This window comes from Carettochelys insculpta, chromosome 2 (assembly GCF_033958435.1).
Source record: "Carettochelys insculpta isolate YL-2023 chromosome 2, ASM3395843v1, whole genome shotgun sequence".
Taxonomy (NCBI): domain Eukaryota; kingdom Metazoa; phylum Chordata; order Testudines; family Carettochelyidae; genus Carettochelys; species Carettochelys insculpta.
Window position 1 is genome coordinate 234363739 of NC_134138.1, and position 13283 is coordinate 234377021.

General features: G+C 48.2%; 1 protein-coding gene across 4 annotated transcripts in view; it reads left to right on the forward strand.

The window, feature by feature from the left end:
• The window catches only part of CDK6 (cyclin dependent kinase 6), a 217821-nt gene that overhangs the window by 76628 nt on the left and 127910 nt on the right, over positions 1-13283 (forward strand). For all 4 annotated transcript variants that reach the window (XR_012644062.1, XR_012644060.1, XR_012644061.1 and 1 more), the window contains exon 4: positions 12347-12514. Coding sequence is in view for 1 of the 4 variants with exons in the window: in XM_074984743.1 (XP_074840844.1) it covers positions 12347-12514 (168 nt within the window). In the remaining 3 variants the exon portion in view is untranslated. The remainder of the gene's footprint in view (positions 1-12346; positions 12515-13283) is intronic.

The following is a 13283-nucleotide window of genomic DNA, read 5'->3' on the forward strand; positions in this document are numbered from 1 at the left end:
GTCCTCCAGGGCTGGTGCCGTCGACGTTCAACGTCGATGTTGGGCAGCACCACATCGAAGTAGGAGCTGCAGGGGATCATCTACACGCCCAAGCGGCACACATCGAAATCAGGGTGCCACGAACAGCTGCAGACAGGGTCACAGGGAGGACTAGCACTTCCGGGGCAACAGCTAGCCGCTCCCTTAAAGGGCCCCTCCCAGACACACGCAGCCTGCACAGCACGCGGTCTGCAGAGCCATAGGCACGCACACCTCGGGCGACGCAGTCATGGAGCAGCAGCAGCAGCAGCCAGAGGTCCACCCAGCCGCCCCTGCAGGAGCAGTGCTCGCTCTGCTCCATGCCATGCAGGAGGCAGCTGATCACCTTTTAGTCACAGAAGAGGAGCTGCCCCCAGGGGAGGAGGAAGCAACCCCAGACCCTGCTGCCCTCCGCCCCACCCCACCCCCGCCGCACACGCCGCTGGCTGTGGAGCTACCCCACGAGCACCGACTGGTGGGAGCGGCTGGTGCTCGGCGAGTGGGACGACGACCGCTGGCTCCAGAACTTTCGTATGAGCCGGCAGACATTTCTGGAGCTCTGCCAGTGGCTCACCCCCACACTGAGGCACCAGGACACCTTCATGCGGCGTGCCCTCAGCGTGGAGAAACGGGTCAGCATCGCTGTCTGGAAGCTGGCCACTCCAGACAGCTACCGATCCATGGGGCAGCAGTTTGGCGTCGGCAAGGCCACCGTCGGGACTGTCCTCATGGAGGTAAGAGGACCCACGGGGAGGGGGAGGCAGCCCTGGGGGTGGAGGGGACCCCTGGGAGGGGAGGGGAGGGGAGCCCTGGGGGGGGAGGGGAGGGGAGCCCTGGGGGGGGAGGGCCAGACACACCCTGCACACCCCTCATTGGTGCTCTCCAATGTCCTTCCCCTGCAGGTCGTCTGCGCCATCAACGCCCTGCTCCTCCACAGGCTCGTGAGGCTTGGGGACCCAGATGCCGCCATCACGGGGTTTGCCACCCTGGGCTTCACAAATTGCTTTGGGGCTCTGGATGGGACCCATATCCCCATCCGAGCTCTGGAGCACAGTGGAGGATGCTTCCTGAACAGGAAGGGCTACATTCGGTGGTCCTCCAGGACTTGGTGGACAGCTGGGGCCACTTCCTGGACATTTTTGTTGGCTGGGCTGGCAGCAACCACGACGCCCGGGTGTTCAGAAATTCAGGCCTGTGCCGCTGGCTGGATGCGGGGACCTACATCCCCCAGCGGGAGATCCCTGTGGGGGACACCACCATGCCCCTCTGCCTTGTCGCAGATGCGGTGTACCGCCTCCGGCCCTGTTTCATGCACCCCTACACGGGCCATGTCACAGCCAGCCAGAAGCGCTTCAACACGCGCCTGAACCACGCGCGCCAGGTGGTTGAGTGCACATTTGGCCGCCTCAAAGGGCGGTGGACGTGTCTCCTCACCCGCCTTGATGCGGGCCCCACCAACATCCCCCCGATTGTGGGCGTGTGCAGAGCACTCCACAACCTGGTCGAGAGCAAGGGGGAGACATTCTTTCAGGGCTGGGCTGTGGAGGCTGGCAGGGCTGACGTGCAGACACCCACTGCCCCCAGTTGCCAGGTGGACCCCGAGGGGATCCAGGTCCGGGAGGCCCTGCAGGCCCATTTCGACCAGGCCATGGGGTGAACGCTGGAAGGCCCCCCACTGCACCCCCCCATCCTCCACAACACTCCCTGCCCCTACGCCTACACCGCAGAGCACCCAAGAGCACACCCCCCGACTTTTCTTGCAAATAAAAATAGACCTGTTGTTCGTGAAACCACAAAACAGTGAATTCTCTTATTATATTTTTACTACAAATATATTATATATTATTATATGATAAACAAACAGTGGGAGAACTATTTACATGGGGGGGGCAGGTATCATAAAATAACAGGGGTCTAATACAACCTATATACAACATAAAGGGGATATGTACAAAGGGGGAGGGGGGGCCATGTCCTGGGCCCCGCACCCCATAATGTCCAGCGCTGGGGGTTGGCGAGCGCGACCCTCGCCTCGGCCTCAGCCCTGGCCGAGGCTGGCTGGGGGCTGGGCGAACTGGCAGATACGCTGGCGGGTGTCAGCAGGCCCCAGGTTCCCCTCGGCGGAAGGCCCCTCGGTGGAAGACGGCGGTGGGACGGCGGGTGGAGCAGGCAGAGCGTGCAGAGTGGCGGCCAGTGTGGCATGGGGGGCCAGGTAGTCCACGATGCGCTCAAAAGTGCGCATAAAGGCCCCCCATGCCTCCTGGCGCCAGGCCAGCGCCCGCTCCTGCAGTTGGAGGCGCCGCTCCTCCACCCGCAGGCGCTGCTCCGAGACCTCCAGCTGCCGCCGGAGGATCGCCAGCAGCTGGGGGTCCGTTGCCGTCCGGTGGTGGGTGCTGGGTCCGCCGTCGGCCCCGCCCTGGGGCTGGTCGGTGCTCCATCCCGAGGGGCTGACCTGCAGTGATGGCCCTGGTGGGCTCTCCGGGACCACTGACACCTCGCCGGCGCTCTCCGGTCCCTCCGCTGGTGCAGCTGCGGAACACGAGGGGAAGAAGAGTGGAGACAGCCGTTAGTGTGGCCCCGAGCTGTGGCCCTTGTCCCCCCACCCCTCTGCTGCTGGTTCCCCATCCCCGTCCCCGGGAGATGCTGCTGCTGATGATGGGTGTCCCACCCCCTCCCCCTGGGGGACCCTAGGTTCCGCTCCCCCCATCCCCAGGGATGGGGCATGGCACTGTCGTGCTGGGGGGGCAGGGGCTGATGCACTCTTTGAGGGACATGCCACTGCTGTCCTTGGGGCCATGGTCATCTGGGCATGTGGAGGGCCCTGGTCATGTCTGTTGTCCCCGCCCCTCAACCCCTGTGGGTGGACGCCCTGCTGGAGCTCCGGGAAGCCACGATGATCTGCAGCCCCGCCGTGGCTGGAGGAGGATTCCCCCTCCTCCTCCTCCTCCTCCTCTGGCATCCCGGGGTGGGCTCCTGGGGGGGCCCCTGGGGTGCGGGGCTTGCCTCTGGGGTGGACTCCGCTTCCGGGGCCTGCTGGGGCTCGTCGGCCAAGGTGTCAAGAGTGGCCGGCGGGGAGGAGGTGTGCCGGGGGCCCAGGATTTCCCTGAGCTCCCTGTAAAAAGGGCAAGTGGTGGGGGCGGACCCAGATCGGCTGGCCACATCCCAGGCCCGGGCGTAACCCTGCCGCAGCTCCTTGACCTTACTCCTGACGTGGTCAGGAGTGCGGGCAGGGTGACCCTGGGCAGCCAGGCCCTCGGCCAGCTGAGCGAACGCATCCGCGTTCCGCCTCTTGCTCCCCATTACCTGGAGCACTTCCTCCTCACTCCAGAGCCCCAGCAGGTCCTGGATCTTGGCCTCCGTCCAGGAGGGGCCCCGCTGCCTCTTCCCCAGCTGGCTGCCAGCCTGGGAGCCCTGGCTCCCCTTGTGGGGAGTGCCCTGGGGGTGCTTGGGGGGCTGGCGGGTGGCCATCGCAGTGGGGGGGGTGTCTCTGGGCTGCAGGGAGGCATGCAGGCTGGCCGCGTGGCTGTGCTGCCGCCTGCACACACTCTCAGCTTCCTGCACAGGAAGGCAGGGGGCGGGGAGCTTTAAGGGGCCGCTGCACGCAGCGACCATAGAGCTCAGGGGCTGGAGAGAGCGTCTCTCAACCCCTCAGCTGATGGCCGCCATGGCGGACCCCACTATTTCAATGTTGCGGGACACGGATCAGCTACATGTGCCCTACTTCGACATTCAACGTCGAAGTAGAGCGCTATTCCCATCTCCTCATGAGGATAGCGACTTTGATGTCTCGCCGCCTTACATCGATGTCAGCTTTGAAATAGCGTTCGCCACATGTAGATGTGGCAGGCGCTATTTCGAAGTTGGCGTGGCTACTTCGAAGTAGCCAGCACATGTAGACGCGGCTTATATTTTCTGGCACAGAAGTTAAATTGACTGATCTGTAGTTTCCTGGGTTGTTGTTTTTTCCCTTTTTATAGATAGGCACTATATTTGTCCTTTTCCAGTCTTCTGGAATCTCTCCTGACCTTAAGGACTTTTCAAAGATGATAGCTAAAGGCTCAGAAACCTCCTCTATCAGATCCTTAAGTATCCTAGGATGCATTTCATCAGGCTCTGGTGACTTGCAGACAACTAATTTTTCTAAGTAATTTTTAACTTGTTCTTTTTGTATTTTATCCTTTAAACCTACTTCCTTCCCACTACCATGCGTTATGTTAGGCATTTCTGCATCTGCCTCCTTGGTGAAGCCTGAAACAAAGAAGTCATTAAGCACTTCTGCCATTTCCAAGTTTCCTGATATTGTTTCTCCCTCCTCACTAAGTAGTGGGTCTACCCTGTCCTTGGTCTTCCTCTTGTTTCTAATATATTTATAGAATGACTTCTTGTTATCCTTTATGTCTCTAGCTAGTTTAAGCTCGTTTTGTGCCTTGGCCTTTCTAATCTTGCCCCTGCTTATATTCATCTTTTGTAATTTCTCCTAATTTCTGCTTCTTATATGACTCCTTTTTGATTTGGAGTTCCTGCAAGATCTCCTGGCTAAGGCTCAAGGAGATCTTTTACCATACTTTCCAGCTCTCCTATGTAGCAGTATAGCTTGCTTTTGGGCCCTTAATAATGTTCCTTTGAAAAACTGCCAACTCTCTTCGGTTGTTTTTTCTCTCAGTCTTGCTTTCCATGGGACCTTACTTACCATCTCTCTGGGTTTACCAAAACCCATTGTCTCTATTTTGCTGTTCTCCCTTTCACCATTTCTTAGAATCATGAACTCTGATTTCATGGTCACTTTCTCCCAAGCTACCATCCACTTTCCAATTCTCAACTATTTCCTCCCTATTTGTTAAAATCAAATCTAGAACTGCTTTTCCTCTAATAGTTTTTTCTGCTTTCTGAAATAAAAAAATGTCATCCATGCAGTCCAAGAACTTTCTGGGTAGTCTGTGCCTCACTGCGTTAGTTTCCCAACATATGTGGGGATAGCTGAAGTCCCCCATCACCACCAAATCCAGCGCTTTGGTTGATTTTTGTTAGTTGCTTAGAAAAAGCCTCATCAACCTCCTCTAACTGGCTAGGTGGTCTGTAGTAGATCCCTATCATGACATCACCCTTGTTTTTTACCCCTTTTAACTTAACTCAGAGACTCTCAACATCTTTGTCTCCTGCATCCATCTCCACCTCAGTCCAAGTGTGCACACTTGTAACATATGAGGTACTTTTCCTCCCTCTTTACCCTGCCTATCCTTTCTGAGTAAATTGTACCCTTCTGTACCAATATTCCAATGGTGTGCATTATCCCACCAAGTCTCCATAATACCAATTATGTCACAGTTGTGTTTATATATTAGGATTTCAAGTTCTTCCTGCTCATTACCCATACTTCTTGCATTTGTATAAAGCCATCTAAGATACCTCCAAGGGGATGGGCAGAGTTGGCAGAAGTAGGTGAGGTCACAGCTGTGGTATGCTGGCCAGTGGAGCCAGCCAACTACATGGAGAAGAGAAAGCTGCATCCCTTGAAAGGATGTAACAAATGACTGTGCTCCTTACAGTGCTGCCAGGGAGCTGTGGGAAGGCCCTGATGTGTTTTCCTAGGCCAGTGTGAGGAAAGTAAAGAAATAAATGTACTATTCTTAACAGGGAGTTCCTAACATTACTAATTCCTTTGGGATTCAGTGTAATAACATTAATCATGATGAAGTATTTTGCTATTCATGTAATTCCTCAGGAATGCCATTGTTGTTTTGGCATTATTTAATATTGACTGCATGTTACAGCGTTACCTTAGAAGTGCTATGACCATTCTGTTTGAAGTTGAGCTGAGAGAAGGTGAAATCTTTCAGCATTCATTCCAGCACCTTTCATGATCATTACTGGACATGAAAGCAGTTTCTTTTTTACATTCTGGAGTTCCTGTATCGACCTTTAGAACATTTGGGGTCTTCTCCTTCTTCTCCTGAAATCAATGGGAGTTTTGCCATTGATTTGAGTGGGAAGCAGGATTAGGCCACCTGTCAAATTCTAACACCGTTGACTCATTATATATCACTTTCTAAAACTTTTCTCCTTTGTTTACACTGGTGGTCCTCTCTTGTGCAAACTCTTCTACAGGATATATTCAGCACCACTATGCCAAAACCTGATGTCAAAAGTAAGAGCTTTCCATTTCTATAAAATAAAAAAAAAGAAAGATTCCCAGCCTCACGACATAGAGAAAACTGTACAAATACATGGAATACTCCAGATAGGGACAGGAGACGCATTGCTAATTTACAAAGGATTGTAATATTTTTCCATATTTTAACACACAAGTGACAAAAGGAGTAAGCAGGAATAATGGAAAAAATTCTTGTCAAAATTCTGTGTGTTAGCCTCTCTCTGCATATGAGAGTCCTTCTGCTGTCGCCCTGCAGTGACAGGATCAAACTTATCCATGTACTCCAGGAGGCTGTTCCTTCCATGGTGGAAACTCAGATTTAGAGAATAGTATCATATCCTCTAGATTCACAGGAATCATCCAGGGCTTCACTTTCCAAGAAACTAGTCAGTGGAAGGGAAAATCTGTACCCTACAAAGCAAGTAGCAGTGGATAGATATACTGCGTCTATGTACATGGGGCATATTCTCCTACCTACCCTAGACTTCCCAAAGTGACACAGCTCTCTTCTACCTTTTACCTGTGCCTTTAAATGCAAAAATTTAGCCCTAAGACCTCTAATATATGAATTCGTTTCTCTCTAGGATACATAATTATGTCATCAGGTATATAAATGCTTTTTTGTCAATATTTATTTTTGTTATATTCAATTTAGGGAATGAGACAGTTAACTAGGAAACTGGATTAGCTGTGCATTCATCCACAGTGCAGTCTTTCTTAGCTGCGGTTCAGGGGTTACTAATTTAAGAAGCCAGTATATGACAAAAAATATTCACTATGTTTCTCTGTCATGTATTTAGAGTAATAGTAAATAATGATAAAGAAAGGTCAGTGCTACAAGGCAATCTGGATTTCTCGGTAAGCTGAGAGGGACTTGAATAAAATGTGTTTTAATGCAGCCTAATTCAAGGTCATACACCTGGGAATGAAGACTGCGTGTCACAATTACCGGATGGTGAGCTGTGTTTTGGAAATCAGTGACTCCAAAAGGAATTTACAGATTATGGTGGCTAATCAGCTGAACCCAAGTTCCCAGTGTGATAGAGGCTACAAGAGCTAATGTATGAGAAGTAGAATATCAAATAGAAGTAGAGAGGTTGTTTTACCTCATATGCAGCATTAGGGAGACCATCACTGGAATTCTGTATGCAGTTGAGGTGTCCACACTTCAAAAAAGAAGAAATGTTGACAAATTGAAAAGGGCTGAGAAAAGGGCTACAAAGTAATCTGAGGTCTGGAAAATTTGCTGTCCAGTGATAGATGAAAGAAGCTGATTCTATGTAGTTTAGCAAGGAAAAGGCTATAAGGTGACTTGGTAATGGTCTTCACATACCTACACAGAGAGAACGTTTCTGATAGTAAAGGACTCTTGAACCAAGTAGACAAACATGTAACAACATCCAATGGCAGCAACCTGAAGCCAGACAAATTCAGACTAGAAGTAGAATTTACTGTGCACTTTTCATATGTTCAGATTTCAGCGATGCTGGTGTGATGGACATCCTCTTGGTCAACATGCAGGGGACTGACTCAGAGACATCCATCTCTAAAATGGGTTGTTTTAAGCATGTTGTAGATTGTTATAATAATGTCATGTGTCCATTTAACCCATGATTTTTGGTGTCCAGAAAAATTACAAATTTAAGAGCCCAAACTCGTCTTTTGAAGGTATTGTGCAGGTTTCCTTTGAGTGTGAAGACTGAGAGGTGAGATATAGAGTGACTGTTCTGTGAAAAGTGTTCACCCAGAGGCAGTGAGTTGTTTTTGTCTTTTATCATTTTTCTGCATGAGTTCATTCAAGATCACAGTGATTGTGTGGGTTCCCCCACATAGTCATTATTGGGGCATTTAGTGCACTTGGTGAGGTACACCACAGGTTGTGCTAGGCATATGTAGGACCCCTGGATTTTGAAAGTTGGATAGTGGGGAGTGGCGGGCAGTTGTTGATCATGGTAGTAGTAGAGATACATGGTAGTAGGTTTTGCATCTATTGTCTTGGCAGGGTCTGGTGCTGCTTGGTGTATCCTGGTCTGAGGGAGTTTGCTTATGTTTGTGATCTTGGTGAGGTTGTGGGAGAAGGAGGTTTGAAGGCTTTAAGAAGGGGTTCAGGAAACATTTATTTCAGGAAGGGATTCTCATCAATTGTGGGAGGTAATTATTTGATACCTCATATGGGTTCAAGCCTGGGGTAGTAAGTGACAACTAGAGACGTGTGCCCAGAAGGGGTTTTATTTCTGTATTGAAGGAGGTTTTCTTGGTATATTAGTGTGTCCCATTCTATGATGTAATCTGCTTCTTTGGTGGAGTGTTCTATTTGGTGAACATGGTTTTAAGCATGTTATGATCTTTCACCTTCTCTTTGGAACATATTCTGTGGTATCTGAATGCCTGATTGCAGACAACAGATATATTGGTGTGTTTGGGATGGTTACTAGATATGTGCAGGAAGCTGTGACAAGCCTGTTGGTTTCTTATACATAGCTGTCTTTAGGGTTGCTTTGTTACAGCTGATTGTGATGTCCAGGAAGCCAGTGCTAGTGTGGGAGTGTGCTAGAGAGAGTTTAATGGATGAGCCGTGGTTGTTGAAGTTGTGGTGGAAATCCATAGGGGAATTTAGGTTGACAGTACAAATGATGAAAATACCATTGATATATTTCAGGTATATCATTTGTTTCATGGAGCATTTTGTCCAGAAATTCTTGAAGGTGGTCTGTGGAGAGCTTGGCATATCGAGGAGCCATCCTGATACCCATGGCTGTTCCCAGAGTTTGGACAAAGTGTTGTTGAATGTAAAATGGTTATAGGTGAGGGTGAAATGGATGAGTTTGGGGTGGATATCTTGTAAACCTTTGAGACAGGCAGAAATGCCTCATGGTGGGGAATGTTGGTATACAGAACAGTAACCTCCAAGGTAGCAAGGATGGCATTCTGAGGGAAGTTGTTCTTGTTGTGGAGTTTCTGGAGGAAGTCAGTTGTATCCTGGAGGAACCTGGCCCTTGTGGATGAGTGGCTGGAGGACCGTTTCTGTGAGTCCTTCCTTCAGCAGGAGTGCTATGGCCAGAGACGAAGAATCTGCCTGGATTCCCTTGTCTGTGTATCTTGGGAAGCACATTATAGGTCCCTCAGGAGCTTGGGCATGTAGAGTTTCTCTTTGAGTTGTTTGGGGAATGATTTGATGGTATCCTTAAATTGTCAGATAAAGGGTGGTGGTGGTATATCTTTGAGTTCAGGTCTAAATTGGGTATTAGATAAAACTCTTTCACTAGGAGGGTGGTGAAGCACTGGAATGGTTTACCTAGGAAGGTGGTGGAATCTCCATCCCTAGAGGTTTTTTAAATCCCATCTTGACAGAGGCCTGGCTGGGATGATTTACTGGGGATTACTGCTGTTTTTAGAAGGGGGTTGGACTCAATGACCACTTGAGGTCTCTTCCAACCCTGTGATTCTCTGTAGAGGTTATATTGGAGAGTTGTCACTTGGCCTTGTTAACATAGTCATCACAGTTGAGGACCATGACAGTTGCTCCCTTTGTTTGCTAATTTGATCACTATTTGGTAATTGGATTTCAGAGGATGCCTACTTGTCTTCTTGGTGGTGGAGAGATTGTGGTTGTTGTGATGTTTCTTAAAAATTTCATGGTCATTTTTTCCCCTAAAACCATCAGTATAATGCAGAAGAGTGTGATTTTGTCCTTTTGTGGCCTTGATAGTCGGACGATTCTTTTTTCTTATGACTCTTGGTGGAAAGGTGGTAATTGTGAGTTGTGCCTTGACTGTAGTTTTCTGATAGTGATACCTTTTAGCAGGATACACTGAAGTTTTGTAATCCTTTCCTTTAATGTTGGGGGAAGATTGTACACAACTAATGATGTTTAGAAGGGTCTTTTGAGTAGGCCCCAGAGGAACAACATTAGACACACTCAGTTCACCCTCCTCCCTTTGATGTTCTGTACATTGCAAGTGCACCCTGTGACCCTCGTATGTCATATTTGTGTATAATTTTGATACTGTGTATAAAGCACATGAGGTGAGGTATCAGGAGAAAGGTTATGATCAGCTGAAAGTAACCGTTACAGCTAAATATGTGCATCTTTAGTGCATATGAAGTTATGAGATTGTATTTTATGGTTGTCACTAAAACATGCTGGCTATGTCTACACTAGCACACTATGTCGAAGTAGCCTATTTTGAAGTAAGGACATCAAAATAGGCTATTTAGACGTGTATCGTGTATACATCCTCCAGGGCTGGTACCATCGATGTTCAATGTCGAAGTAGCGACAGAGACTGTCAAAAGGAGCCGCCCTGGAAGGAAATGCGGAGTGTCCACACACACAAGTGCTTTCCGTCAAAATAAGGGGCCAGCAAAGCCCCAAGCCGCTCCCTTAAAGGGCCCCTCCCAGACACACTCGGCCTGCACAGCACAAGATCCACAGAGCCGACAGCCGGTTGCAGACTCTGTGCACGCAGCATGGACCCCCCAGCTGCAGCAGCAGCAGCATCCAGAAGCCCTGGGCTAAGGGCTGCTGCAAGCAGTGACAATAGAGCCCCAGAGGAGCTGGACAGAGCATCTCTCAACCCCTCAGCTGATGGCCGCCATGGAGGACCCCACTATTTCGAAGTATCGGGACGCAGGTCATCTACACACACCCTACTTCGCCGTTGAACGTCAAAGTAGGGCGCTATTCCCATCTGAATAGCGATTTGACGTCTCGCCACCTCAGGTCAATTTCAGTGTTGAAATAGCACACAGCACGTGTAGACACGACGCGTGCTATTTCGACGTTGTGCTGGCTACTTTGAAGTAGCCAGCTAGTGTAGACGCACCTGCTATGTACTGGGGAATCAGCCAGATATTAGCTCCCAAGAAACAATAGCAAGGACAGTAAATAACACCCAGGCAGGGAGTCAAACAACCATCAACAGCCATTGTCCAGAAAGGAAATCACAGTTCAGTGACACACTTGCACTAATCTATATCTGCAGAATTGCTTTACTTTGCCTGAGGACTCAGTAATGCCAGCCAGATATTCCTGGACTCCAAGCATATGGACTGCTGCCCCCTCTCCCCTTCACCAAATGACATCCCTGATGCTAGATACATAGATTTCAGACGTGATACTTTTGTTGGAGCTTTCTTGGATTTCTTTTGTTTGTGTTTTTATAAGTATTTTTGTGGCAGATGTAAAAAAAAAAGGCTAATGAACACAAATTAAAACAGGTTCTTTTTAACCCTGAAAATCATATAAAAATATTACCACTATAACTATGCTCTGTGAAAAGCAAAAAAAGTGAAACTGTATTTGTTTACCATAGTGCAGGGGTAGTCAGTGTGTGGACCCCAGCTCAAATCCAGGCCACCAGACACTTTTGAAGAACCCCTGAAATCTTTTTTATTTACTAATTTTTACCATTTTTGTTATTTTTTATTATTTTCTCTTGAGTCTGGACCTTGACCATACCTTGACCAAAAAATTTGAACCTGGACAAAAAATAATTGGCTGTACCTGCTGTAGTGCTTAGCAGCCTTAGTCATGGATTAAGATTCCACTGTGTACACAAACACAGAGCAAAAGAGGGTCTCTGACATATTTTGTAAATTTTAAACAGTAGCATGAGTATAAAAAGAAAATTTTGACAGTGCCTATTAGCTAAGATTTAATATTTTCATATGGAGCCCAATCCTGTGTCCAGTGAAGTCAATGCTAAGGCTTCCACTAACTTCATTTGGGCAGGATATGCACACATTTATTTGATGGGCATCCTTCTTCTTCAGTTACATATTAGGTGGCTTGAATCCAATGGCAGAACGGCTGCTTTGTCAGGCTCTGACCCTAGACAATTTCCTCTTGAAATTGTGTTGGGGGTTCAATTGTCATGCTTTTGCTACAGAATTTTTATTTGGAATTTCCTTCCTGTATTGATCAGTCTTCATGCTTCTGTTTTTCAATGACAGATAACTTATTTGTTCACATAGTTCAGCTGGAAATAATAATTACGTTGGTAAGCATAGCTGTTCAAATCATCTGGGGCATGCAGCATCCTGTCTGTTTTATGGTAATAGGCACCTTTGTCTCTGGTGCATATATTCAAGTCAACAGTTCTTTAACTTCATTCTGCAGATGTGAGACTGCTTATTTGCCACCTTGTGTTGTAACTATTTATTGTTTGTGTTTAGGATATGATGCTTCAGCTATTGCGAGGGCTGGATTTTCTGCATTCACATCGAGTGGTGCACCGTGATCTGAAGCCACAAAATATCCTTGTAACAAGCAGCGGCCAGATAAAATTAGCTGACTTTGGCCTTGCACGAATCTACAGTTTCCAGATGGCTCTTACCTCAGTGGTAAGTCTCAGAATGCTATCTTCACTCTCCATAATGTGCTCTATTCCAGCAATGGATCCTGATAGTTATAACTGATCTTTTAAACCCTCTGAATTTTAGATCGGGTGCAAGAGGAAAAATAGTTTTCCAGTTAGGACTGAGTAGTTACTCTGGTTACTTTGTATAAGTATGCATGAGTGGTGGGGTGGGGGGTGGTTCAGAGGAGGATTTAAAGAGGGGGTCTCCTTAAATCTTCCTCTGACCCCCCCATGGATCTGACGAAGTGGGTCTTTGCCCACAAAAGCTTATGCTCCAAAATATCTGTTCGTCTATAAGGTGCCACAGGACTTCTTGTTGTTTTTGAAGATACAGACTAACTCAGCTACCTCTCTGATATTTGTAAAAGTAATCTGTTAGTGATTATTTAGTCTGAATTACATAATGAGTGATGAGTGAAGACAAGGTATTTGACTTATTTTTAAGTATATCATAGTGCATCAAGAGCTCCCGTTATAATTCCTGTTATACTGACTGTCTCTTTACATAGCTTTGAGCCAGCCAATTAGGGAATGATTTTCAAAAGTGCTCAAATTATTTAGGAAAACAGGTCCTATTGTCTTTTGTTGATGCTCCTAAGTCACTGTGGTCCTTTGGGAAATCCCACACTTAACCTTGCTATTTTCCATATGTATGAGGGGGCTGACAGATTTGCTGGGCCATGAGGCAAGATGGAGGGGGGCAGGGCAGGCTCTGCACTCCCAGAAGTGATGTAGCTTTGCATGAAAAGGAT